At 56.0% G+C, this 27,019-nt stretch overlaps 2 protein-coding genes across 3 annotated transcripts; both read right to left on the bottom strand.

The window, feature by feature from the left end:
* Positions 1-823: 823 nt before the first annotated feature.
* Positions 824-6,967, bottom strand: Cirbp (cold inducible RNA binding protein). 2 transcript variants are annotated; one of them, XM_013022872.1, is made up of 8 exons: positions 6,879-6,967; positions 4,677-4,785; positions 4,470-4,576; positions 4,242-4,380; positions 4,072-4,153; positions 3,628-3,698; positions 1,207-1,343; positions 824-977 (listed from the first exon to the last, which is right to left on the bottom strand). In XM_013022872.1, the coding sequence occupies exons 2-7, from the start codon at positions 4,777-4,779 to the stop codon at positions 1,339-1,341; spliced, it is 507 nt and encodes a 168-aa protein (XP_012878326.1). In that variant the 5' UTR covers positions 4,780-4,785; positions 6,879-6,967; the 3' UTR covers positions 824-977; positions 1,207-1,338. The 2 variants fall into 2 exon arrangements, with proteins under 2 accessions (XP_012878326.1, XP_012878325.1); XM_013022871.1 differs by lacking the exons at positions 824-977; positions 1,207-1,343 and adding an exon at positions 2,459-3,244.
* An 11,977-nt stretch (positions 6,968-18,944) lies between these two features.
* Positions 18,945-26,397, bottom strand: Midn (midnolin). Its single transcript, XM_013022689.1, has 7 exons — positions 26,383-26,397; positions 26,034-26,183; positions 25,771-25,833; positions 23,067-23,381; positions 22,610-22,772; positions 21,768-22,040; positions 18,945-21,025 (listed from the first exon to the last, which is right to left on the bottom strand). Exons 1-7 carry the CDS (start codon positions 26,395-26,397, stop codon positions 20,748-20,750), a joined length of 1,257 nt encoding a protein of 418 aa, XP_012878143.1. The 3' UTR covers positions 18,945-20,747.
* Between the last annotated feature and the right edge of the window lie 622 nt (positions 26,398-27,019).

Below are 27,019 nucleotides of genomic sequence, written 5' to 3'. Positions count from 1 at the left end.
TCAGCACCACATAAGCAGAAAAAGCTGGAAGTGGCGCTGTGGCTCAAGTGGTAGAGCACTAGCCTTGAGCTGAAGAGCTGAGGGACAGCGCCCAGGACCAGAGTTCAGGCCCCACGACTGACAAAAAAAAAAAAAAAAGACTGTAGCCGGGCGCTGGTGGCTCACGCCTGTCATCCTAGCTACTCAGGAGGCTGAGATCTGAGGATTTCGGTTCGAAGCCAGCCCGGGCAGGAGAGACCGTGAGACTCCTATCTCCAATAAACCACCAGAAAACCGGAAGTGGCGCTGTAGCTCAAGTGGTAAGAACGCTCGGCCTTGAGCTGTAGAGCTGAGGGACAGCGCCCAGGCCCAGAGTTCAAGCCCCACCACGGACAAAAAAAAAAAAAAAAAGACTGCTCCTCCATGACCACACCAGACGGAGACATCCGCCAGCCTTGGCAACCCTGGGGCACTGACCAGTCAGGCAGGCATCCTCGGCCCTCCGCAGGCCAGGCCAGGCTTAACCGGGCTCCGCTGCCCAGGGCAGGCCCCTAGGCCAGCGATTTACATTTGTGGTAAGCTCAAGTGGTAGAGCGCTCGGCCTTGAGCTGAAGAGCTGAGGGACAGCGCCCAGGCCGAGTTCAATCCCCACGGCTGACCAAAAAATAAAAACCACCCAGGGCAGACACCGGGCTAGGGATTAAGCCCCCTTGCCCAGTCTCCACTGATGACTGCGGAGTCTCCAGGCACTGGAGATCCACAGAACTTTCTGCTTAGGCTCCTCACCAGAGCTGGTTCAGGGCTCTGTTGTCACCACACTCCAAACCACTGACTCAGCTTTCTAGGTCACACAAAGCCCTTTATTCAGATTCCATTTCATACTTGCTGACAGTCCCAGTGATGGCGTACCACTGTGCTAGCCACCAGCACATGATGGGTCTTCCTCCTGGACTGACTTGAAGCCGGGAGCCTGAAGCTGCTCCTGCACAAAGGGCCTCCTGAAAGGAGGAGTGAGGGGTGAGGACTGGAGCGGCCCAGTGGAGGAGACCCAGAAAAGCATGGTCCCTTTCTTTTGGGAAGTTCCCAAAATTATAGAAAAGATGCCTGGACTGGGGTCTTGGAGGGGTCAGAACAGAACAGGCGCAAGAGGGCCATCAGGCCCAGGCACATCCAGGTCCGAAGGGCTGCAAGGCTTGCATGTACATCACCCAGCCTGAAGGCACTTACACAGGGCAAGCAGAAGACCACTTGGCTGTTTCAGGCTCTTGTTCCAGGTAGATTCCCTTCTGGGACAGTTACCTGCGAGGTCATCATTTCTCTCGGACAACCCTTCCCCATGTCCGGGCTGGGTGGTCTCCTTCAACCTGCCAAAGCAAAGGAGCATTACCCTGATGTCCTTATGGGGCTTATGGCTGCTCCCTCCTGACCTCCCCTGCAACCTTCCACAGCACCTATGAGGGTCCCAAGCTAGTCACAGACCGCGCAAGCAGACACTGTCATGGGCTATGTGCCCTGGACAGCTTGTGCCACAGCCAGTGCCACGCTCCACCTTTAAGCACAAACAGCTGCCCACTTGGGATGGAGCTGCTTTTTAGACCACTATGGGCTCTGGTTAAAAAACTAAAGGCAGCAACAGACATTAGAGAGAGCTACAGTTAGGTCTGGAGAAGACTATCAACTGTGAACTAAAAATCCAAAAGACAAGGTGCTTGGTAGTCTCCAGTCCTGCTTATGGATGGATCATATTGTACCTACAAATGAGGTAGGACTGTGCACCAGGCCACAGGCCAGGCCAAAAAGGACCAATGGCTGGACCTAACTTTAGTTCTAGCTTGATTAAAAAAAAAAGTCAAAAGAACATTCCCCGGGTGATGACTTTTTACGGTTTCAAATAAGCTCTCAACAGGAGGGATGCAGACACGAGCGGAAGGAGTTACCTCGAATTACAGGGCTATCTCCACAAATGAGCTAGCCAAGGGAGCAGCTTGCATCTCGGAGGTTCTGTTGGGCGCACAACACGTCTGTCCTCCGAGGGCTGCAGCTTCATAGGCTAGCAGAGAATGCTCAGAAGTCGTGAAGCACAGCAGAGCTAGCTAACCAGCCCCGGTTTGGTTGCCCAGGGGCATCCTGCTGTCTCTCTCTGCCCTACTACTAGGCTAAGGCTGTCCAGTCGCGCCAAGTACCCAAGTGTCTACATCTCTGTTAAACTGCCAATCCCATCAAGCCTTCTGGCTGCCACAACCAGAAGACTTGGGGGCTGCCCTACAGTGGGCTGCCCACTCCCGTCACCCACCTGGCTCACCTAACTGGAGGGTGGCCATCAGCTGTTTTCAAGGCCCAACCCGTGTCACTTTAGCTCTCTGCAAACCTCAAGTAGGGCTCACAGACCTACGCCTCCTCCAGCTGCTCTGCCCTTGCTGCCAGAGAGCCTGCAGCTCAGAATGTGTTGTGCAATGAAAGGGAAATTGTCAGAGCAAGGTTCGTTTCACACGGTCTTTTAATCGGCTTCGTAAAGCCAAAGAAAAACTGCGTACAAGAATTCCTTAGCCACTGCAAATACAACATTAATGGAGTATGCACACATCTTCCAGTAAAAAAGGACAATATAAATAAACATCTTCAAGAACCTCTTGGGGGACGTCTGCACGTCTACTGTAGGGCACACAGCACAATGGGCGTGCAGGCTGGGCTCTGGGACAGTCTGTGCTGCCCAGAAGGCGTCCTACCATGCTACACTCATAACGTTACACGGAGTTGGAAAAAGCCACAGCTTGCTCAGCTTCCGACAGAGCGGATTCAGAGTCCATTCTAGAAGTAGAGGCACCCAACTTCTTAAGGGTGACCTCACTTTTAAAAAGGGAGAGAAAAAAAAAGAAACCCTAGAAACAACTATCTATCTATATATAGATAGATGGGTAGATATTTAAAAAAAAAAACAGTAACCAAAACCCCACACAATCCCCAATTTCTCTTAAAAAACCCATGGCTCATGGTAAAACAAAACAAAAAAAATCTAAAGTGCTTTTCACAATGTTTTTAAAACTCTTAAAAACGGATAGCACTTCTTTAAAAATAAGAGGCCATGTTGGGGGTCAGAAGCAGTCAGGCTGTGTTGACAAGATCAGAACTGAAATGACTACAAAAGTGGGAATACAAGGTGTGTTCACTACACACGAACGATTCAGCGAAGCTCCCCAAATCTTTAAATATACAGCCATTGGAAGGACGATCTTGAGCAGGAAGGATTTTTACTCGTTGTGTGTAGCTGAGGACAAGAAGCAGGTACAGTGTAAAGGCGCTGAAGCACGCAAGGAGATGAAGCATATACTCCCGAGCCCAGACCTGGATGGTGGCCCATGAGCCACCCCCCTAGCCAAGGGAGGGAGGCTAAGGCGGCTCACATGCACCTACACTGGCCTGTGTGGCCAGTGGCTCCCTTACTCCCTTTCCTTAGAGCTTACTCTGATTTGGCTTTTATGTTCTGTGGTAGAAAGGGTTTTGAGAGGACAGACTTATTTTTTACGGACAAGCACTGACAAAGCTGAGCTGTGGCTGAGTGTTGAGCCTAGGGCACTCAGCGCAAGGAGGGCACAAGGGTTCATTGAGCTCCCACTGGGCCACACATGGTGCCCTCAGAGCCAGACTTACCGTAACTGTCATAGCTGTCTCGGTACGACCCACCAGAGCTCCGGTCACCGTAGCCACCACCCTGACTCCGGCTGTGAGAAGGGAAGGACATATTGGTGCTAGAGGAATCCTGCCTGCTGATGCCCAAATAGCAGTGGGTGGGGACTGTAACCCCATACAATTTCCCATTGGAGGAAGTCCAGTAGCAGAAAGGCTAGAGTTAGCCCAGTGGTAGGACTTTGGCTAGCTCGGTGCTGTCCCCAGCAATTCATAAAGAAATCCCCAAAATATTACCATCAGCCATGTCACTTCTGTAACTTCTGAGCAGCCCCTGCATCCCTTGAACGTGCTATCTCACCTCTCCTCCCTGCTCATGTTCCTCCTCTTAGCTTGTCAATCCAGCTGGAGAACCATGACACTACCCAAAATCACATTTAGGCTCAGGCAGGTTCCCAACCACCTCACCTGCTGTAGTAATCTCTGGAGCCTCCATAGCCCCCACTCCGGGACTCAAATCGGCTGCCCCCATAGCCTCGGTCTCCTCCCCCTGTAAAGAATAGTTCAGATGGTAAGGAGTGAGCACCAGCTGCTATCAGCAGCACCTCCATCTACCCCCAAGTACTTTAGGCACTTACCTCTAGAAAACCCACGCCCCCTGCCCCGGCCCCCACGGAAGAAGCCACGGCCTCCAGCAGAACCACCTCGGTATCCACGGGATCGGTTGTCAGATGACTTGCCAGCCTGGTCTACTCGGATCTGTCGTCCATCCACAGACTGTAGAACAGAGATTGTCACAGGTTAGCTCCTGTACCTGTCTTTAGGAGTAGCAAGAATAGGCCCAACCCCAGAGAGGAGATGCTCACCTTCCCATTCATGGCCATCATGGCATCCTTGGCATCATCAATATTTTCAAAGGTGACAAACCCAAAACCCCGAGAACGTTGGGTCTCTCTGTCTTTTACGACCACCACTGTACAAGAGAGAGGTCTACAGTCAGCAACTAATTGTCCCCACAAGCAAAAACAGGGACCAGCCAGCTCTATTTAGCTTCAAGCCATGCTCAGCCTTACCTTCAGAGATCTGTCCATATTTTGAGAAGACCTGCTCCAGAGACTGTTCATTGGTGTCAAAACTCAGCCCTCCAACGAAAAGCTTGCCTTCATCTGATGCCATGGTGGCCTGTGGCAGACACCATTGAAATTATTAAGATTTCCTCCCCAGGGAAAAGAGAATAGAGAGAGGGGGAAGGCCTGGTGCTGACAGCTCATACTGTGTAATCCTAACTGCTCAGTAGGCTGAGTTCTGAGGGTTACAGTTCAAAGTCAGTCCAGACAGTAAAGTCTATCGATTTTTTTCTTTCTGTTGTGGGGCTTGAACTCAGAGCCTGAGCTCTGTCTCTGAGCTCCTTTGGTTCTAGGCTAATGCTCTATCACTTTCAGCCGCGGCTTCCACATCCAATTTTTGAGTGGTTAATTGGAAATAAGAGTCTGGCAGACTTTTCCGCCTGGCCTGGCTTCGAAGCTGGATCAAGAGGTCTCAGTCTCCTAAGTAGTTAGGATTATGGGCATGAGCCACTAATGCCTGGCTCTATGACAGTTATCCCTAGTTAACCACTAAAAAGCCAGAAGTAGAGTTGTGGCTCAAGTGGTAAAGCACTAGCCTTGAGCACAGAAGCTCAGAGACAGCACCTAGGCATGGAGTTCGAACATTAGAACTTACTGTCCATATGTCATGTTTAGAAATGTTAACAGTGAAACTCACTTCTGTATAACTAAGGTAATAAAAATAAAGGCTTCATTCTTCATGTTCTTCACATTTTATACAAATGGCATATCTTTTTCTTTTCCTGTACCAGTCAGTCCTGGGGCTTAAACTCAGGGCCTGGGCACTGTCCCTGAGTTTTTTTCGTACAAGGTTTGTGTTCTACCACCTGAACCACAGCTCCATTTCTGGCCTTTTTGGTGGTTAATTGGAGGTTAGTCTCACAAACTTTCCTCAATAGGCTAGCTTCAAATCTCCATCCGCAGATCTTAACCTCCTGAGTAGCTAGGATTACAGGCATGAGCCACCAGTGCCTGCCCAGGCATGGCAAACCTTTTTCTTGGCAAATGATGAAAAACCACTTTTCTGCTCTCTTTTTTGAGACAAGGGCTGGATTTGTAGCCCAGGCTGGCTTCCAACCTGTTATCACCCTGATTCAGCCTCCAGAATGCTGGGATCAAAGGTATACACTGGTAGTACTAGGATGTATTATTATTATTTTTGGTAGTACTGGGGTTAGAACCCTTGAGATTGCAAGGCAGGAGCTGTACCACTTCCACCGCATCTCTTGCCCTAGATGAACTCTGCCGTGCTCAGGCCCACCTCACTCTCTCCAGACTAGAAGCTCCAAGGGCTGGACCTTCCTCTCAGTTTCTTCATTTTGTCAACAGGGAAGTGACATCCCACTCTAACCACCTGATGTTCTGAGTCACTGAACCAGAGGGTGCTTGAGATCACTGTGAAACATTGCCTAAGGGTGCTGTCAGAAAGAAAAGTGCCGTCCTGAAGAGCCTTCAGCAAGAACCAACTATAAAGTCTAGGAATTGGGAAGCAGTGCACCCTGGGAGGCTGTGACGTCCCACGGCCACCCTGAGGAGGGAGGATTCCACAAGAGACACCTGGCATTTGGGGGCGGTGTCTACTTAGGGGGCGGGGCGTGCCGATCAAAACAAAAAGTTTATTGACGGAGGTAAAACACGGTTCGGTAACCAAGGCCAGAGCACTTGTCATTGCATACTGGGGGCTGCGACACCTCAGACGCGAACTTGGGAGAGCAAAGGAAGAAAAGCCCTAGAAGTTAATAGTGCTCGGTCGGGCTGTGCTTTTCCAACTACTTCCCACACCTCAGCTACACCGGTGGGAACTCACGCTTCCCGCCCCCGCCTCGCCCCCCGGCGCAGCGCATGCGCTGCGCGGGCGCACCCTGCGCCATTCCATCCGGGTATTCGACGCTCCCGCCATTTCGCCGATGAAGGCTCGAGCTCGGGGCCGCCATTTTGCGGCAGCTCCCGACCCGCCAGCGGCCCGAGCGCGTGAGGAGAGCGTCCTCAGGCCGCCGTTCGGCCCGGTCTCCCCGCGGTCCCACGCCGCCGGTGAGGCGGACTCCACCCCGGGCCCGCCCCAGCCCCGCCCCCTCCCGGAGGCGTGCGGCCGCGGCCCCGCCTCGCCTGGGTTCCACAGGCCGCCCGCAGTCCCGGGTCCCTTAGAGCCGGTGCCGCCAGGGCCCTCACCCCTCAGTCAAGCAGGTCCCTGACGCGGGCGGACACGGTACACAGACCCAAGCCTCCTAATGCGCGAGTGAAAAGGGGGGGCGCCGGAGCGTGGCCTGATATACACCGCCGCCGGGCCCCGCCCCTGATCCCGCCCCCTATGCCACGATAACCAATCAGAGGCCCCGGAAACGGCGACCGCGCCTCATATTCATGAGTTAGGGGCCGGGCTTAGCCTCGTCCCGCCTGTTTTTGCGCGCTGGCGCCAGGCGCCCTGATTGGCCCAGACGTTCCCAGTCCGCAGCATCTCTCCCGCGTGCGCCTGGGCGTGGCTGGAGAGCGGCGGGGCGGGGATGACCCACTTCCTTGTGCCCGCCTCCTGCCCTGCGGTGGGGAACAAAGGGCCTCAGGCCACCGCATACTTGGAGCTCTTAGACTGGAACCCTGATTTATTGACCTTTCCCAGATTGCCATTCCCAGGCTTTTTAGACAGCCAACTCGTTTGAGCTCCACAGTCCTGCTGTACTTGCCAACACCCCACCCCGCCAAAGGCTTCACAGAGACTTGCTTCATGGGATGAACCCCAACGCGTATCCATACCCCAACATTTATGTGAACCCCAATGTTCGCCACAGCCCTGATAAGGAATTATTGCTCCTTTTTAATACTTTGAGGGATCCAACCTCACTCAACACGGTTTCCCTACAAATCCCAACCAGCCTTCCATGTTTAACTCCCACCTGAAATCTGACTTCACCCTACAGGCACGCCATCCACGTCCCCTCTCCCCAACATTCACTTTGCAGGACATTTGTATGACACTCATCTGAGCACTTGGCTTAGACACTTTTCATTGGGATCATCCCTTGGCCTCCTAGTCTACCATGCGCCCCACTGCTAGCAATCCCAGGGAGCTCACACTCAGGAATGGGCCCATTTTTGTTTTTCTTACCTGGGTCTTTCCTTCTCCTTTTCAAAGTAAAAAGCATCCTCTCTTACACTGGTTTGAGGGTCCCGAGACGTGTATGTGCACACACGCACGTGCGCACTGGGACTCGTACTCAGAGCCTAGGTGCTGTCCCTTAGCTTTTTCCCTCCACTGGTGCTCTACCACTTAAACCACACTTCCAGTTCTGGCTCTTTTTTTGTCGGTCCTGGGACCTGAACTCTGGGCCTGGGAGCTGTCCCTCAGCAATTCAGCTCAAGGCTAGAGCTCTACCACTTGAGCCACCGCACCACTTCCGGCCTTTTCTTCTTATGTGGTGCTGAGGAATCAAACCCAGGACCTCATGTATGCAAGGCAAACACTCTACTACTGAGCTACCTTCCCAGCCCTCCAGTTCTGGCTTTTTACTGGCCATTTAGAACTATATCATGGAGCCAGGTGCCTGTGACTCACACCTGTAATCCTAGCTACTCAGGAGGCTGAGATCTCAGGATCGCAGTCCAAAGCCAGCCCCAGCAGGAAAGTCCGAGAAACTCTTATCTCCAATAAAAACCACTCAAAATCCGGAAGTGGTGTTATGGCTCAAGAAGTAGAGTGCTTGCCTTGAGCTGAAGAGCATAGGGACAGCGCCCAAGCCCAGAGTTCAAACCCATGACCAACAAAAACAAAAAGAAAGAAATGTATCATGGAACTTCCTTGGCTGGATTCAAACCACAATCACCAGATTTCAGCCTCCTAAATAGTTAGGGTTACAGGTGTGAGCTACTACCAGGTTAGTCCTGAGAATTTAGGGATTAACAGCTTTGGAAAATCACCTCCTAATACAACTTCTGGGTCCCTCAGAGCTGGGACACCAAGGCATCTGCGGGAGATCCTTCCTAAGAAGATAATATGGACCCCTCCCTCTGTGTCCTGCCACAGCTCTGCCCCAGAAAGTCTTGGATGTCAGAGCTTCTTAAAGGCAAATTGGAGGAATTGAGGAAGGGATGCTCATTTGGCTGAGAATTCCCAGCCCTCTATTCTAGGCCACAGACTCAATTTCTCTCCAGCAGGTCGAGGTGACCCAACTGCCTCAAGTGACAGAGTCGTCAAGACCCCCTAATGGGCTCAAGACCCTCCCTCCCCCAGGCTGCAGCTTCATGACTCATAGCCACCCCCTCTGCACCTGGCCCCCCACACCGCAGCCCTCCCATCCCCGTCAGCAGCAGCATGCTGCGTCAGCCACTCACGCAGGGCGGTTATTAAAAGAGCAGAGAGACTTCAGGCACTGTCTCCCCGACCCCCCCCTCCTCCCCGCCCCCAGCCAAGCGGGAGAGGCCCGCCCACCCCCTGGAGCTCTGGACTGCTGGCCACGCCCAGCCCCGGATTAGGCTAGGCCCACCTTTCCCCCTCTCGGGTTTCCCGGAGAAGAGGCAGCTGCTCCTTTCCCCAGAGCTGTCTGTGGGGGTAAGGGTGGTCTCTGTAGTTGTAGCTCCCCGGATCCTTCTGGTTCTTTGCTCTCCGGTTCTGAATCCTGCCTGTTCCTGTTTTTGTGGCGAGCCTTGTGTTCATTCATTCATCCATCCTGCCAGCACCTAGTTATTAAGTCTACTACCAACGACTCCAGTGCGCGGGGCTCCACCAGTATCCAGGGCGGTCCCTAGAAAGGTGTGGACCCGTGACCACAGATACCTGTCCTCCGTCTGTCTGCCCCGTCACCGTTGGCTTATGTATGTCTCAGGTGTGTGTACCTGTTTCCTCATCGATGTCCCTGTGCTTACCCACGTTCTGCATGGACTTGCAACTTAGCCTGCCGCCGTGACCGCCGTCCCGGTTAAGTGGGGGGGGGGGGGCGGAGGGGACTCACGAGAAGCTGGCACCCCCTTCCCTTCACTGCCTCCCCTTCCCCCCCCCCGTCCCCTGCACCACGCGGCGTCCTGACCAGGAGCAACGTCCGGCACGGACACCAGGGGGCGCCGCGGCTCCGCTGTGGCCCGGGCCGGAGCCTTTGGGTCGGGGCCCCAGGCCCCTCCCCGCGGTGCAGCCGCCAGCTGTGGGGCCTGGCCGCGCACAGGAAGACGGTCCAGCCGCCGCCATGCCGTGCCCACCCTGAAGGACCACCGCTCGGGCGCGGAGACCCTCGAACCTCGCTCGCCGGCCCCCTGGCGCCTCGCGGGGGGCAGGGCGGGGGTGAGGCTCAGAATAGCTGGGGTCGGCGGAGGCAGCCTGGCGGTTCCCAGCCTGGCGCGCAGGGCTTCCACCCCTGCGGGTCGGGGAAGGGCCCTCAGCCTGGAGCCTCAGGTTCCCGTCTCCGCGTCCGCGCCCACCGGCGGCCTAGGGCCCCGTGGGCTCCAGCACAAGCCCGTTTGGCTTCCAGTCGGGCCCTCCGTGAAGGAGCCGCCCATCTCCTGGATCCCCAGAAGGCGCACCCCACTCCGTCCCGGGGATAGAGGGTTCCCCCGCCCTCCCCACCCCTCCGTCCCGCCCTCCCCACCCCCCGGCGCAGGGCGTAACCGCGGAGGCCGGGGCGGGGCCACCTGGCTCCCGCGCCGCCCACCCACCCCGCCCTCCCCGCCGAGCCGGCCGGCTGGACGCCGGGGTCCTCCCCCGACCCGGGCTAATGACCAGGCGGGAGGCGGTAATGAGCGTCTAGGTCGGGGACAGGCGTGGCCCGGGATGAAAGGCGCGTGTGTGGGGGGCACCCCGGGGCCGCGTAATTACCGCCCCCTCTCGGCCAGGCGGGGGCCGGGATGGTGCACCTGGCGGCTGCCCGGCGGGGGCGCGGAAGTGGGGCTGTCCTGGCAGAGGCTCAGCCCGCCCAGCTGGCCCAAATCCTCGGGGCCCCGAGCCAGGGTGGGGGAGGCTGAGACTGCATGAGTGTGTGTGTGTGTGTGTTGCCAGGTGTGGCACACATGTGGGCCCCTGGGCAGGGGACTGGTGGGCCCAGACACGGGTAAACGAGGGTGAGGAGGGACAACCATTTTGGGGGGACGGTCAAGTGGGGCTGTACTTGGTAGCAAGGTATGTTGCCTCAATACATGGTAACACATTTGCTTGGAGGGGCCTGGTGTTCAATAACACCAAGGAAGTTGGTGCTCCAGCCTGAAAGTGTGCGCACAAATCCGGATGTGGGAACCGCCAGGGAACCAGGGTTGGGTGTGCGTGACTCGGGTGGGCTGGGACCCACAGAGCATATGTGCCTATGTCTGGTGGTGTGAGTCATGTCCCTGGGGTGGGCACACGTGCTGTGGTGTCAGCTGCATCTGGAGCTTCCCAGTTTCTGGAGGCCAGAGGCCAGAACAAAAAGGGTTAAACCTGCCCTTTCTAGTTCCTCTTACCTGCACACTCCAGGTGGGCTCAGCTCCTTTGGCCCTTGGTGTCTGAGATTCAGCCTCCAGCAACCCCTGGGAGCCAACGAGGCTACACCCTACTTCTAGGAGGGGGTCTGCATCCAGGCCAGGCTGGGGGCACAGGCTGGGCCCAAACTCCAAATGACTCACCCCTCCCCCCAGGTCTGACTCACAGCCCAGGAATGGGAATATGCAGGCTGCTCTTGCCCAGGCCAGGCCAGCCTAGCAGCCAGGCCTTGAGCAGTAGAGGGACACCCAGCACACACATCCTGTGACACACCACACACACACATACGTTGCACACCCTCCTCCCCAGCAGCAGATCCGCCAGCACACAAAGTCACAAATCCACTGGTATCCTTACAGCAACGCTACAGACCCTGCAAGCTGACTGTGGTCCTCGTCAACTGCATGCGTAGATGATAGGCTGTGGATAAGAGCCTGAGGATACATGGTGACACACACCAAGCCATGATGTCTGGGGCCTGGATGAGGCCTGAGAGCCCCTACAGACCTGCTTAGTCGTTCACCGTATTGCAGAGACCCAGATAATGGCCCTTCCACTGAGGTAAGGACAGGATGGCACATGCCATAGGCAAGCCTATGACAGGGACACTAAGTGACATACATTTGTGCACATGGGATAGAATGCAAGAGGCCCTGTGACTTTCATGACTCCAGAAGCTATCCTCAGTAGATCACTGTGTGGGGACACAGGGTGACCATCCTCAGAGGCAGAGGGAATAGATTCAAACCTGTTCCACAAAGCCCATATTGGAGTATGCCGGCCTCAAATTCCCTATAAACCCAGGGAGACTCAGAACCACCTCTGTCTCCAGCTCTTGGTGTCTTTGAGGCAAAAACAGAATAAGACAAAGCCAGCATTGCTGGCTCACACCTATAACCCTAAGTGGCTGAGATCTGAGAATCAAAGCCAGCTGGACAGGAAAGTCTGTAAGACGCTTATCTCCAATTAACTGGAAATTGAGGGCTGGGAAGGTAGCTCAGTGGTAGAGCGCTTGCCTTGCATGCATGAGGCCCTGGGTTCGATTCCTCAGCACCACATAAGCAAAAAGAAAAAAGCCGGAAGTGGCGCTGTGGTTCAAGTGGTAGAGCACTTGCCTTGAGCTGAAGAGCTGAGGGACAGCGCCCAGGCCCAGAGTTCAGGCTCCGTGACAGGACCCCCCCCCCAAAAAAAAAAAACTGGAAATTGAGCTGTGGCTCAAATGGTAGAATGCTTGAGCAAAGGAAGCTCAGAGACAGCGCCCAGCCCCTAAATTCAAACCCTACCACCACCAACAGCAAAACAGTGGAATACAAGTAGAAAATGTCACACACACACACACAATCACCCTGCAGCTGCAGAGGATGCCATCTGTGGGTTTACATGTTCGCTTGACCCTGAATATGTACCCATCCTGTGTAGGATGCCAGGAGGACTCCCATATATGCGGGCCCAGGGAACACCTGTCCACACACCCACAGTTACTGAGCCACATCTCAATCCCTCCCTGCTCCAGGGTCAGCACTAGCCCAGGGGCTCAGCTGTGCAGGTAGGTGGTAGCCACTGGGCCCCTCTGGCCTAGGTTGCTTCATCACAAGTGGGTGGGATCCTTGGAGCCTGCAGCTGGGGAATGTCAGGCAGAGAGTCCAGTCGGTCAAGGGTCTTCCAGACTCTTCTCTGTTCTTTTCTTAATGTAAATTAGCACTTCATGGAGAGCTATTACCTTAAGCCTCCCCCCCCCCATTTGGACTTAGTATGTATGTATATGTGCTGGTTCTAGGGCTTGAACTCAGGACACTGTCCATGAGCTACTTTTGCTCAAGGCTACTAGCACTCTACTAGTTGAACCACAGCCACTTCTGGCTTTTTCCATTTATGTGATACTGAGGAGCCCAGGGCTTCCTGCATGCTAGGCAAGTACTCTACCACTAAGCCATATTCCCAGCCCATTTTTTTTTTTTCCTAACTGGAAATAAGAGTTTCATGGACTTTCCTGCCAGGGCTGGCTTTGAACCTGAACTGTAATCCTCAAATCTCAGCCTCCTGGGTAGCTGGGATTACAAGTATGAGGCATAGGCACCAGGCCTTGAACTTTCTTTTCTTTTTCTTTTTTGGTCGGTCATGGGGCTTGAACTCTAGGCCTGGGCACTGTCCCTGTGTTCTTCAGTTCAAGGTAAGTGCTCTAATGCTTGAGCTACAACAGCACTTCCAGTTTTCTGATAGAGATAAGTGTCTCACAGACTTTCCTTGCCTGGGCTGGCTTTGAACCTCAGTCCTCAGATCTCAGCCTCCTGAGTAGCTAGGATTACAGGTGTGAGCCACCAGTACTGAGCTCCAACTCTATTTCTAACATTAACTGTAAGACTATTGGATGGATTAAGTTCCACTCAACTATGAACATCAATCCCCATCCCCACCCCACCCCCCGCCCCAAAACCCAGACCAGGGACTGGAGTCACTACCTGAACAAGTACATTAAGGGAAGTTAGATCTCTGTGGCTCTTGGTCCTCTAGGCTACCCACCCACCACCCCACTTCCCTACTGGTTATGTTTGGGGCAAGAGTTTTGTCTTCCTTCCTGGGTGTCTTAAATGCTGATTGCTGGGTGGGTCTTTCAAGCTGGAGTTTAAAGAGATTGTTTGACTTTGGATGCCAAACTTCAGAGGATCACAGAAGTTGATAAAGGGTTGGTTTATACCCAGTTCTGGGACTCAGCTTACAGGCTGCATTCAATAAATGCCATTGTCTGTTGAGGGGTGCGCCAGTCCCCTGAGAATCTGGTGGCTACAGGGGCCTATGTGGGACTGTTGGTGGGGTTTTGCATCTCCTCCCCGGGGCTGGGTGTGGGGCTTGCTTGAATGAGGATGCAGTAGCAGCCAGCTGTCTCCGGCTGCCAGCAGGGTGACCGACTGACTAGTCGGTGGAGGCTGGCTCCGCCTACATTCCAGAGGGGTTAGGGGTGCCCTCGCCTGCTCTCCAACCTCTGACCCCAGCCAGAGCCCACCTCCTCCACCCCTGCACCCAAGACAGCAGCTGGCTCCAGGGAAGGGCCACAGCCGGGTAAAAGGCTGGAAGAATGCGTGCGGGAGAGGAGGGGAAATGGTGGTGTGGGGAGAGGGGGGGGCTCCCTCAGAGAGGGGGCGGAAGTAGGGGAGGGGCCAGGAGATAGTGGGATGGCCAGAGAAAGGACAAAAATAGAGGGGGCTGGAAACATAAAACAGAAATAGAGAAAGGCTGAAAAAGACAAAAAGAGGAGTAGAGAGAGCAAAAGAGTAAGGAAAAAAAAAGTCTGGGCTAGGAATGTGACTTAATCATAGTGTGCTTGCTTAGCATTCAGGAAGCCTGGGTTCGATTCTTCAGTACCACATAAACAGAAAAAGTGGCACTGCAGTAGAGTGCTGACTCCAGTGGTAGAGAGCCAGCATTGAGCAAAAGAAGCGCAGGAACACTGTTCAGGCCCTGAGCTCAAGCCTCAGGACTGGCTAAAAACAGCACCACCAACAAAAACAATCTGGAGGGGAACAGGCAGCAAGCCATGTACTGAGGTGGACTCCAGGCGCCCTCCCCCACTCTGCTAAGCTGGGTGGCTCACCGGTCCCTAGTGACACCAGAGACAGCAGGTTCTCTGCCTCCCAGGGCTGGGCAGCTGTGGGTGGGGCTGGAGTCAGGACTCCTGGGTAGGGCCCCAACGCCCAGGGCCAGGAGGGGCAGCGTCCCTAGCTCCAGCTAGGTAACTCCCATTCCCAGAGCTCAGAAGATGAGGGCGGGATCACACTGGGCCTCCTGGGGGCGGCTGTGCCTGGGGCACCTTCTCAGTCCCCATCTTCCCCCACATACACGTTTTCTGGCCCAAAGCCTGACTCCTCCCTGCTATCCACCCCCAAGCCACCTCCAGACTGGCCTTTGGCATCTCAAAACCCTTCTTCCACCTCCAAGTGCCAGTCTGGCATCACCCCAGGGGACTCCCCCCTCAGGCACAATGCCCTGACCCCCTGATGACCTCTTGCCTGCCCAGGGCTGCCTGGTCTCCCATGGAGCACTGCCCACCTTCAAGGTCACTCCTTTTGGCTAAGGCCTCTGGTCTCACATGTCTTGACAACCCCTAGTCTTTTTCACCCTCAAGGTTATCTTCACCTGAGACACCCCCCCCCAAGCTTTTGGGTACCGCTTCTTGCACCTGGCAGAGGCTTACTTCTGCCTGCTGAGGAAATGTCTGATCAAATTAAAACAAAAACAAAAAACAACTAAACTACACGGCTGGCTGAAGGTGGCTCATGCCTGTAATCTTAGCTACTCAGGAAACTGAGATTTGAAGCCAGGAAAGTCCATGAATTTTTTTTTTTTTTTTTTTGCCAGTCTTAGGGCTTGAACTTAGGGCCTGGGCACTGTCCCTGAGGGTGTGTGTGTGTGTGTTTTGCCTCTTCTGGCTTTTTCTGTTTTATGTGGTGCTGAGGAATCAAACCCAGGGCTTCATGCATGCTAGGCAAGCACTCTACCACTAAGCCACATTCCCAGCCCCTCCCTGAGAATCCTATTTTCAATTAACTAGCAACAACAACAACAAAATACCTAGGACTGGAGCTGTGGCTCAAGTGGTAAAGTGCCAGCCTTGAGTGAAAAAGCTAAGGGCTAGTGTCCAGGCCCTGAGTTCCAGTCCCAATGCAGGGACATGGGCCTGAATTTACACACACAACCATGGCAAGTTGGCAGCAACCTGGAATTCCAGCCCAGGGTCCTCCTCTCCCCAAGCTCTGGCCCAGCCCCATCAGCCAGGATCTCAGACAAGTATAGCCAGACTCTTCCCAACCTCCATCTCTCCCAGCAGCCTTGCAGTTTCCTCCCTAAGATCTGGAACTTCAGCTATGTAAAGCATATACACCTTCCTGGCCTCCACCTCCTGCAGGGCAAATGCTGCTAGGACCCCCGCCTATCCTAGATTCGGCCAAGCATCAAACCACATCCCGGATGCAGCCCCTGGTCTCCCACCTGCTCTTCCAGACTCAGACTTGAGCACTACCCTTTTGGGGTCCTTGTCACTTTTGCTTTGGATCCCATTTTTGTTTTTCTTCTATAAACTTCACTTCCCTGCCGCCTCCCAGGGCACGCAGTTTCCCGTTTCTAGGCTCCTGTAGTGCTAACGTGGCCAGGCCCCTACCTTAGGCATCCTGCCCCTCTTGGTAGAACAACACTTGGTCAACTTGTATTTCTCTTTCAGAGCACCAGCCCCAATCCCTCGCCTTCAGGTCCCCTCCCCTCCCAGAGCCAGGACTCCTCCTTCCCTCCCTCAGCCTGGAAGCTGCAGAAAAGCTGAGCAAGGGTCAGGTACACACAGGGATACAGCAGGAAATGTCTGGGCGTGAAAGGAGGGGTCACGTGGCGAGCCCGTGCCAGGGGTCCACGTGCGGCGCCCCCAAGTACGCCCCCTCTTCCGTCCAAGTTCTACCGCAGCCGTCAGGCCTTGGCTACGTCTCCCGCCCCCAAGTTTGCAGACGCTGGGACGGGAGGGGGGGTGGGGGGGAAAGGAGGGGTGTTGGGGGGGGGTGTAAGCTTGGAGGTGCCGCTGCGCTTCCGCACTCGCGCACTCAGCCCAGACAAGCTGAAATCCCGCCCCAAATGCCCATCTCGCTCTTCCATTGGTTCATGCAGATAATCTAACCGCATGACCGCCAATGAGACACCTCCGGGAGTAGGCGGGGCCTGGGCCTCCCGACGTGCACTCGGGGATTGGGCGTCCTCTTCGCGGTGACGTCAGGCTCCGTTCGCGGCGCGTTGCCCAGGAAACCGCGTTTCCATCTCTGCGGGTTTCCGGGGGAGCATCCCCCTCCCATTCAGCTTTTTCCTCAATGGGGGGGGGCGGGCGGGAGAGAGGAAGCTGTGCAGGGTGACCCCTCCCCCTGAGATCACCGCAGCCCCTTCCCTCTCTGAGCCTGGGTTTTCCTTTTCTTGCCTCCACAGCGCACGTGGCCTCTGCCTGCTGGGCCTTGCCAGGGCAGGTGTGTGCTGACGGCGATAGCTGGGGCAGCTGGGACAAAGGACGAGAGAGCAGCCTTTAAAATGACCCTCCCAACAGTTGTATTCCTCAAATCTCCCAGAAGTGAAGACACATCCAGGGTATGGCTTTGTGCCTGCTAGGACCCCTAAATGGGGGAGAGGCAATCAACATGCTGGGGAGTGGGTTTCTGAACAAAGGGGACACATTTCCACCTGACTGGGTTCGGGCAACCCCAGTGATTCAGCAGGCACTTCCTTTGCATCCTCCTTCCTTGTTCTCCACCCAGCTCTGAGAGGCAGAATGGTGGCTGGGGTCACGCTGCCCTTAGCCTTGACCTTCAGGGCTGGGACTTAACTACCTGAATCTCCACCCTATGGCTTCCAACTCTGTGCCCATTGACCTTGAGGTTTGGTGGGATGGCCTGATGAAACAGTCACCTTCCAGTAGCAGGTGTGGATAGTGTGAGGTGATGTGGTGGTGGGAGGGGCAGAAGGCCTCAGGGAGATGTCACGGGACATGCATGCATCAGAAGGGACTTGCACCTTCCTGAGGCTTTTGGGGGCCAGGGGCTGAGGAAGGTATAGAGGTGTGAGGGACACCTCTAACCCTCCAGGACAAGTGCTATTTCTTTTTCTTTTCTTTTTTTTTTGCCAGTCCTGAGGCTTGAACTCAGGCCTGGGCACTGTCCCTGAGCTTCTTTTGCTCAAGGCTAGCGCTCTACCATTTGAGCCACAGTGCCACTCCTGGCTTTTTTTGTGGTACTGAGATTGAACCCAGGGCTTCATGCATGCTAGTCAAGCACACTACCACTAAGCCATATTCCAGCCCCCCAAGTACTATTTCTGCAACTTGGTTTTCTTCTCTGTAAAGTAGGAGTGAGTTATAATTATGTCTAGCAGGCTGTGGTGCTTGTTAAATGAGGAAATACAGGTAAGATTAAGAAGCAGGATGAGAGTTGAAATCTTTGCTCAGCCCAAGAATGACAGGACTCCAAAAAGAACCCTGGTGGGCTCTTGGTGTTTCAGGCTGGTAAGGAGCAGTGGACACAGAAAGGCGGGTAGTGCAGGCCATAGTTCTCAGGCAGACGCTGGCTGCCAAAAGAAGTGAGCAGAGACGGGCAAGGTTGGAGCAAAGGCCTGGAGAGTTGATCCATGACCCTCAGGGCTGGGGAGAACTGAAATGGAATGCAATGCTAGGGTGTGCCCAGAGAGGCAGAGAGGTCACCCTAGGTTAGGTCAAGCTGGGAGGCCTCAAGTCCGGCCTGAGGCACCTGTCTGGATTTGCGCTGTAGGGGTTGGGGCCTCTGAAAAGTCTGCTCCTCTGGGTATGTGTGGCCTACCCTAGCGGGTCCCTCTGGGAGTCCCAGTGATTTGCCCAGCAGCAAGCCTGACAGTGATCAAGACTTCAGGAAGTACTTCTGGAGTTTCTCCTTCCTAGGGCTAGAGAGCTTTACACTAAGGTGAGGTGGGGGACGAGGCGAGCTCTGGGCGTCCCCGGATACTGATTCCCCACTTCCCGTTCTGAGAGAGCCTACGTTAGAGCCAGGAACTAAGAGGGGGCGAGGGAGGGCTCCACCCAGGGCAAGAGGCCTGTAGGCTTATGCCCCACGCCCTGAGGGACTTCCGGCCTTGGGTACCAGGAAGTGGCCGGCCCCTCCCTCCCTCCGCCCCAGCAGTTTCCTGCCCTCCCCCAAGCCACAGAGGGGGTGTGGGAACCGCAGGGGAGCAGACCACTGAGCTGACTCCAGAGGTCCTTCCCCATTGTGGGTGAGACCCTCCCCCACCTCCAGGAGAGCAGGCGGGGACAAGACTTGTGTTTCATTTTCTGTTTATTACTTGAAATCACGGTGCTTGTGTAAGGTGTTTTTTTTTTTTTTAAATTTTATGTTCCATACAGGAGACTGGCGCTGTGCCAGGACCCCCACAGCCCGACCCCGAGGGCGGGTAATGCTTTGTTTGGGGAGGGGGAGGGAGGCCCTGAGAGGGCAGAGGGCTGCGGGCCGGTTCCTGTCTGGGGCCTCCATCCTCATACCCATGGAGGCACAGACGTTATTTAAAAATCGTTAAAAAACAAAACAACACACATTTAAATAGGTATCCAAGACAGTTTTTCAAAAAACAAATGCACCCCTTTTTCTTTTTTTTTTTCCTTTTTTTTTCATTTTTTGGAAAAAAAAAACAAAAAATAAAAACCAAATCCTTGACCTCTAACCCTCCAGGACCCCTCCCTACCCACCCCCCCACAAAAAATTTTACAGCTACAGTTAACACATGATGTTCACATCTGAAACCATTAACTTTTAACACGTAATGGGAGAGGATCTGGGGCTCAACTACAAGAACAAGGGGGGGGAGGGGGGAGACAGGTGGGGCCAGAACAAGACAGGCAGGGTGGGCAGGGCCCAGACATCCCATTATCGTTAAAAAAAAAAAAAATGGGGAAGGAACGAAACAATTCCCACCCCTATTGAAATGGCCCCAGTAGAGGGGACTCTCTCCCCGTTCTGGGAGGGCCTGGGCCCTCAGAGCACGAGCAATGGGGAGGGTCCAAATTAGACAAGCAGCAGACCCCCATGGGGAGGGGGGGTTAATGCTACACAGCGGTGCCCTAACTCTGGGCATTCACAGCTCAGCACCCCCTTCCCCATCCTGGCTGCAGGCTGAGGCCCCCAGACAGTCCCCCATCCCTCAGGTTGGGCCAGGAAGAGGAAGTGGGGGTGTTCCCCCAATCACTTCTCTCCCAGTTTCAAGAGATTCCCAACCACTATTGGCTCAGTCAGAAAATTAATAATCTATAAATAGTCTCCAAGCTCAGGCGGAGGGAGGTCAGGGGAAATAGGGAATGGCGGGCAGAAGGATGAGGGAGAAACAGCAGAGTCATGGCAGGGTGGCCACAGAGGGTGGGTGAGGGCTGTTCTTAGCAGTTTCCTTTCCTGGCAGAAAAGGGTCTCCTGTCCCCACCTGACCCAAGACAGAAGGGGTTGGGTTCTGCTGAAAACAGCTTCACATGGAAAAAAAAGAAAAATGGACAGATGTGGAAAACAGTCCCCTGCGGGCATCCCTCCCTGGTGATGTGGGTTTCTCCTTGCTTGTGGCCCAGTGGGTGCTGCTGGCCCGGGGTGGAGGCCAAGGTTTACAAGAGGGGGGTGAGCGTGGATTCTCTTCTCCCTGCTCCCTCCCATCATCTGTAAAGTGCATAATGAGGCGTCTACATTTTTGACTTAAAACCTGAATCGGGTGTGTGTGTGGGGAGGGGGGGGTGGAAGGCGGAGGAAGGCAGAGCGGAAGGGGGTGGGGGCGGCTTCCTGGTCTCCTCTGCTCTCAGCCATCTGGAAAGACTGCTACATATTTGGAGCTGGGGAAGGTGGGAGGAAGGACCCAGCGCAGAGGCCTTCAGAGCCGGTGAAGGAGGAAGAGGTGGGCATGTGAGGAGAACGCAGGAGGTACAACCAGGGTGAGAATTTTTTAAAGAAAAAAAAAAAAATCAAAGGCTGGTGGTGGGTGGGGAGGGAGGTGACTACCTGCCCTCCAGAGCTGGGCCACTATACATGCACACTCGGCATCCCCAGGGCTACCTGCCCTGGGCTGAGGGTGTGCTGAGGAGCAGGGAGTGCCAGATCCTAAGCCACCACGAATTCAGATTGGATGTCGGGGTTGACTTCCGGCTTCCAAACGGAGTCCTCGAAGTCAAGGCCCAAGCCAGCAGCCTCGCTTGGGCTGCTGCCTCCTCCACTGCTGCTGCTGTCGCTGCGGCCGGCCTTGCGGCTGGGGGGCCAGTGGTAGGGGCCCCGGGCGTCCCGCCGCGCCTTTCTGCGCATGCGTTTCTGCTGCAGCAGGAGCTGAAGACGTTCTACCTTGCAGCGCGTGGCGCGGTTCTCAGTCTGCCGAAGACGATCACCTGCAAACCCGATAGCAATGTCATTTCGAGGCCCCCCATCTCCCCCAAACATGAAGGTCCCTCGCCTCCAACAAGGGCGTCAAGAAGCCGCTTCCCACCCTCTACTCGCTGGCGTGTGCAGGGCTGGTGGACCATCTGTTTTGCAGAGTTCTTCAAGGGGCTATGAAAGGCATTTGGGCAGTGGATCGCTGACTAAATAAACTGGAGCTTGAACTCTCCTGTGGCTAATTTTCGGACCTGAGGAGACACTGAGGCTAGTGCCTCACTTTCCCACTTTTATGAACAGGGCTGTAGATGTGGGCACAGGATGGACAGAAGGGTCACCATCTTCCCATAGGGCATTGGGTCAGGAGCAGTCTGGCTGATCGGAAATAGGGAGGGGTTGGGGGTGTTTCCTGGCCTTTCCAAGTCCTTACAACATTGGGGGGCCCTCTGAGCCCACCAGCTAGGACTGACTTGGCCATTCATAGAGGTGCCAAATGCCATCTGGAGAGGGGGGCTGGGAAGGGGCAAAGAGGAAGTAGAGCTGGAGCCCCCTCTGGAACGCACAAGGACACTTTGTGCCCAGATACACACATGCCTCCTTTTCTTCCAGACTGGAGCAGATCAGGAGGAGCAGCAGCTGCAGCTCCTCTAGCCCCTGGGTGGCTCAGCTGCTCCCACAATCACCAGTGTACAACAGAGAGGCCTTGATAAACCAGGAGGATGGGTGGGGATGTGAGACCCCAGGATGGGCACTCACCCGGGGGCTTGCACATGCGGATCTGGCTCTGGCCCTGCAGCAGAGAGGAGGGGGACGTGGCCGCCAGCTTCTCACAGGAGGTAGTTTTGGGGGTGAGGTCAGGGGCTGGTGAGGCGGGTGAGCACTGGGCATGGCAACGAAGCTGGGTCAGCGAGGGGGGCATGCCCTGGTAGTGCCGTGTGGCACTCAGGAGGTCATTGAGGATCTGTAGTATCGTGCCAATGTCACGCCGGGGCCTCCCACTGCTGTCCTGGCAGTTGGGGTGCAGCGTGCCTGCAGATAGAAGGGGTTAGGAGCTTGGTTACAGACATGGTCACATGTGTAGCAGTAGGAGCAAATGAACACACAGACGATGGCCACTTATACACGCTCACAGCACACACACACACACACGTATTCAGGATCACTAGGCCAAGAACGTGTGTCCTATGTATTTTGTCCCATATGTGATGGCACATACGTGACACAGGCTCTGGGGAAATAAAGCACTCAGACCCACTGCCAGGAGTGTGTGTATGTCCATGTGGCTCAAGTATAAACATATAAACTCCTATGGCTTGACATGTGACCTCAAGAGCACGATCAAGTTAGCCTGTACTGGTGGCTCACACCTGTAATCCTAAACTACTCAGGAGTCTGATCTAACCCAGCCTAGGGGAAGGAAAGACTCTTACCTCCAATTAACCAGCAAAAAAAGCTGAGAGTGTTAAGTATGGTTCAAGTGGTAGAGCCTCAGCCTTGGGCAAAACAGGTTAAGGGACAAGCACCCAAGCCCTGAGTTCAAGCCCTAGTAGAGTACAGGGTCACAGGCTGCACTATAGCTGTCATCTTGTGACACCTACCAGAGAAGGTCCCTGAGAAGACCCCAGGAGCGTGGTTCACAAAGCTTTCAATGACTGCGCCAGGTTTGCGGGAGCGAGGGGTAGGGCTGCTCCCTGCGGGGGCTGTGGTGCTGGCTCCGGGGCTGACACTGTTGCTGGCTGGCGGGGAGCAATCCATCTGCTGCTGAGGGGACAAGCATGTGAATAGAATTCAGGGTTTAGGGTATCACCTACGAGTCTCCACCCCCCAGGATTAGGCCTATTAGGGTAAAGTCGGAGAATCACTAAAGAAATAATCCAGCAGCCTAGGATGGAAGCAAACACCCCATTAGTCCCAAGTCCAAGGTCCAGACATAATCTATCCAACCCAGGTTCAGGGACAGCCCTTGATAGAAAGGCTTAGATGTATGACTCAGAACCCTTATCCTCTCCAAGTCCACCCCTGGGAATTCCAGGGACAATAATCCTCCATTCTCACCTCAGGGCAGGTGGTAGAGGCGGCATGGGATCGGAAGGACCCAGCTGTGACTGGTGAAGGAGAGGCAGGGGAAGGGCTGGTGGGTACCGGTGGGACTCGGGCAGTGCTGGATACTGGCCGGCAGGGAGAGGATACAGGGGTGGTCATGTTGGGGTCACCCCGAGCAGCCGCTGCGGCGGCGGCTGCAGCTGCTAGCACATGGCGGTGTTGTAGTGGGGCATGCTGGGCAGCCAGCTGCAGTTGGACGAACATCATGTGATCTCCCACTCGAAGAGCCAGGGTCAACGGTGATCGGCCAGACAAGAAGTCACTGACCTGCAGAGAAACAGGCCCTTCAGCCTGGGGGGGGCCTCATTTGTGAGGTTCCCCAGCTCAGCCCAGCCCAGCTCCCCAGCATTGTGTGACCTGGGGCCTCTCGCCGCCCCTCTCTGGGCTCTGGGGTCCCTGTCGGTGCCACAGACGCTTAAATAAAATGAATCTGTATTTCCGGAAGCCTCGTCTGCTAGCCCGGCCCGGCCCGGGCGCCGCTGGGGGCTGTGGGGGACAGAGGCGATCAGACGAAGAGGGGCCTTAGCCATCCCTGGCCAACTTGGTTCTTTCTCTGAAGGGGAAGCTAAGGCCAGAGGAGGCAGGGCTCAACTGGCAGTCACTGCCCTCAAATAGCCCTCACCTCACAGCTCTTGGCTCAAGTCTTGTTAGACTGTGCCTATAGGAGGGGGTGATCTCAGGCCCCCTCCCAACCAAGTCACCCAACAAGTCAGTAGGCGGAATTCTTGGACAAATGCTTCCATGCTAACCTTTGCTTTCTCAAGATAAATATTTATCTGTACTGGGCGGGGCGGAGGCCAAGGGGCGGCCACAGTGCTGTGGGAAGGGGCCCCTAACTAGGTCTCTGGGGAAGCATGTCCCCAGAGACCCTCCACAAGCCCTGGTGAAATGTGAACCTTGTGACCTGCCCCTACTTTGTGGGTGGGTGGACTTATGGGTGTCCCCCCTCCCCTTTGGGGCCAGGCCAGTGCCTTGTTCTCCCCAGGGGCTGGGATGGGGAGGGGGGGTGGAGGTTTCTGAGAAGTGACATAGACCAGATGACTCAGAGCGACCGCCTCCCAGAACTCCCTCCCTGGTCTGCTCTCCACTGGCAGCTGCTGGTATAACCTCTGCTTGGGGGGGGGGGGGCCCATAGGAAGGGGGCAAAGAGGATACAGTCCCCACTGACACTAAATTACACAGCACCCCTTTCTCTAGACACCACTTGTAAGGAGGGCCCAACCAGCTTCCCAACCAGCTGAGTCCCCCTTTCCATTTACCCTGCGACTCCCCCCCCCCACACCAGGGGAGGGCAAATGGGCGGGGATGACTATGCTAGGCAGGGAAACAGCCCTGGGGAGCCCAGCAGCTCTACCCAGCACACTCCCACCTCCCTCCTGAGGCAGGCGCCCAGGGAAGATGTGAACCAAACATGCCTAGGGGCCTAGAGCCTGCCAACTGCAAGCCCCATGGGCAGCCAGGGGCTTTGTTCACACCTGCAGCCCCCGCAGCAGCTCCTGGGACCCCTGGCTCTTCACCCACTCTGTCCCCCACCTGTATGGATGGCAGACCACCCAGCTACACAGGCCCTACCCTAACCCCTCCTCCGCACCTCGCTCTACCGCTCTGCTGCTCTGCTCAGCAGGCAGGATACTACACGTTGGAAGGGAAGGGGGTGACGGCCTTGAGAGGGAAGAATCTGCCACCAAGGCTGCTGGGCAGGTTTCCTGTGGCCTGGCTGGGGAGGCCCTGGAACCTGCCCACCCCCTCACCAGGGCGGGCAGCAGCCTGCTTCCCCCACCCTGGCAGTGGCGGATTGCTGAGGCCTGTGTCACTCTCCTGGGAGGTGGCCAGGGGCCGAGTTTGAGGAGGGCCTTGCAGCAGCCAAGAAAATGAGGAAAGGAGGTGGGGGGGGGGGTAGGGGGGAGGAAGAAAAAAAAAAAAAGTTCTGAACAAAATCGGGAACCAGGGTTAGGGCCAGCCCCAGCCTCCCCCCCTCAACGGCTTACTAAATATTTTCCTAACATCCTGTCTAGGCCTCCCTGGCCCTCAGGCTGGGTGCCCTTGCCCCTCCCCCCCTGTTGAGTTAGAAAACAAAGGCCTGCAAGAGGAGGGGTAGTGTGTGATGAGGTGACTTCTCACCCCCTTGCAACAGGGGTCACCCTGGCTGCCCCTGCCCACAGGATCAAGTACTAAAAGGAATTTGCTGGTGGCTTTCAGGGAACCTAGTTTTTTTTTTTTTTGGGGGGGGTGGTGGGGTCTCTACAGCAGGGATGTACTGAGTGCGTGGGGATACGGGCTAGGCCGAGAGTGCGTGGGCCAAGGTCACCCTGCAGGCAGGCAGGCTTGTGAAAGCTGGGCTCCCTTCCCCCCACACCCCATGGCAGCCACCGTGGGAGAGAAAGCCCTCAAGGTCAGGTGGTGAGTGCTGAGGGGGGTGGGGGTGGAGGAAAAGGAAGCAGAGTGACCAGGCCAAGCTGGCACCCAGGCAGTGTGTCCCCTCCCCTCCCCCACAGGACACTGAAGAACCACTTCAAGCTCTCCAAGTGTTCTGGAGTCCCTCCCATCCATGGGGGGAAGAGGGGGGGGAGGAAGGGGCTACCAGAGGTGGCTGTGGATAGAAAAGTATCTGGCACCCACACCCCTAGGTTAACGCAGGGTCTGCTGTGTGTCTTACCTGAGTCTCCGTCAAACTCTCAAGGGCTTGCATGACAGACTGCTCCGGCCTTGAGGCCTGGGACTACAAAGAGAGGGAGGGAGGAGGGCCTGAGTGTGGGTTTGGCACCGTGGGTTTAAGCTTAGGGTGGGGAGGTGCCTGCGTTCTGGGGGTGGGCTGCTCTTGCAGAACAGGACTACTGCACTAGGGGAGGGGAGTTGGTGGAGGGGCGCCCTGGGAGGGGGGCACCCTGCCTGTGTGGGGCCTCCAGGGCAGTCATTTACCATGAGGCCCGCTTCCACGGTGGGTACCAGCGTCAGCTTGCTACCATCCCCCACGCCGAACTCCTGCAGCTTCCCCGAACTGAGCCGGCTGGGGGTAGGAAGGAAGAGGGTGAGACGACAGAGACAACACAGGGACGCGGAAGCAGGAGGCTGCGGGGGAGGGCGGTGCGTGCGGGAGGGGGCCCCCGAGACGTCCTTCCACCCCCCACCCCTTTTTCTGGTTTCCAGGTCTTAAAAAGAGTCTGAGGCGTGTGTCCTGGGAGCCCCCGCCATACTGGCAGCTCAAAAGACTTTTTTCCCCCCAGGAGCCCCCAAACTCCTCGCTCGGGCACCCCCTTCTGCAGTTTACACGGCACTTCCACATCACCTGGGCTCCAGGGTGTCCTCGGCCACCCTCCCCCACGCCCCCAGGGCCAGCTCCTGCCTACAATTCCCCAAGTCCTGCTTGGGCTCGTCTTTGTGGGCGCCACAGGGCTTTGGCCCTTGAAGAGGCCTTCGGGGGCTGCGACGGGCCGGGCTCCCCCTCCTCCCACCTTCTCTGGCGCAGGCCGCCACTGCCGCTCAGACAAAGGAGACCCTCCCCCTCCGGCCCCTCCCCCGCCAGGGCCCCTCCGCCGGGATGGACACTGCTTGTCCCCGGAGGCCCACGGGGGGGGGGAGGGCTCCCCGGCCTGGAGGCGATTTAAATACCAAGGGGGAGGGGGGAGGCTGCGGGGAGCGCACGGTGGCGAGAACAAAGGGGGGCTGAGACGCAAGTGGTAGGGAGACAGCCAGACGCAGAGGGGGCAGCCGAGCAGATGCGGAAGACTGGGAGGACGCTGGCACAAGAGGGGGGCGGCCGCGACCCCCCACTTGGCTTGGCTAGGACCCCTGTGATGTCCTGAGGCGCACGCCTTACCCGTAGCGGGGTGGTGAAGTCCAGCCGGGCGCCCCCGCCCCCGCCTTTGTGCGGCGACCCCGGGCGGGGGAGGGGGCCGAGGCAGGCA

The sequence above is a fragment of the Dipodomys ordii genome, unplaced genomic scaffold (genome assembly GCF_000151885.1).
Source record: "Dipodomys ordii isolate 6190 unplaced genomic scaffold, Dord_2.0 Scaffold64, whole genome shotgun sequence".
Classification (NCBI taxonomy): Eukaryota; Metazoa; Chordata; class Mammalia; order Rodentia; family Heteromyidae; genus Dipodomys; species Dipodomys ordii.
This window is presented reverse-complemented; position numbering and strand designations above follow the sequence as displayed.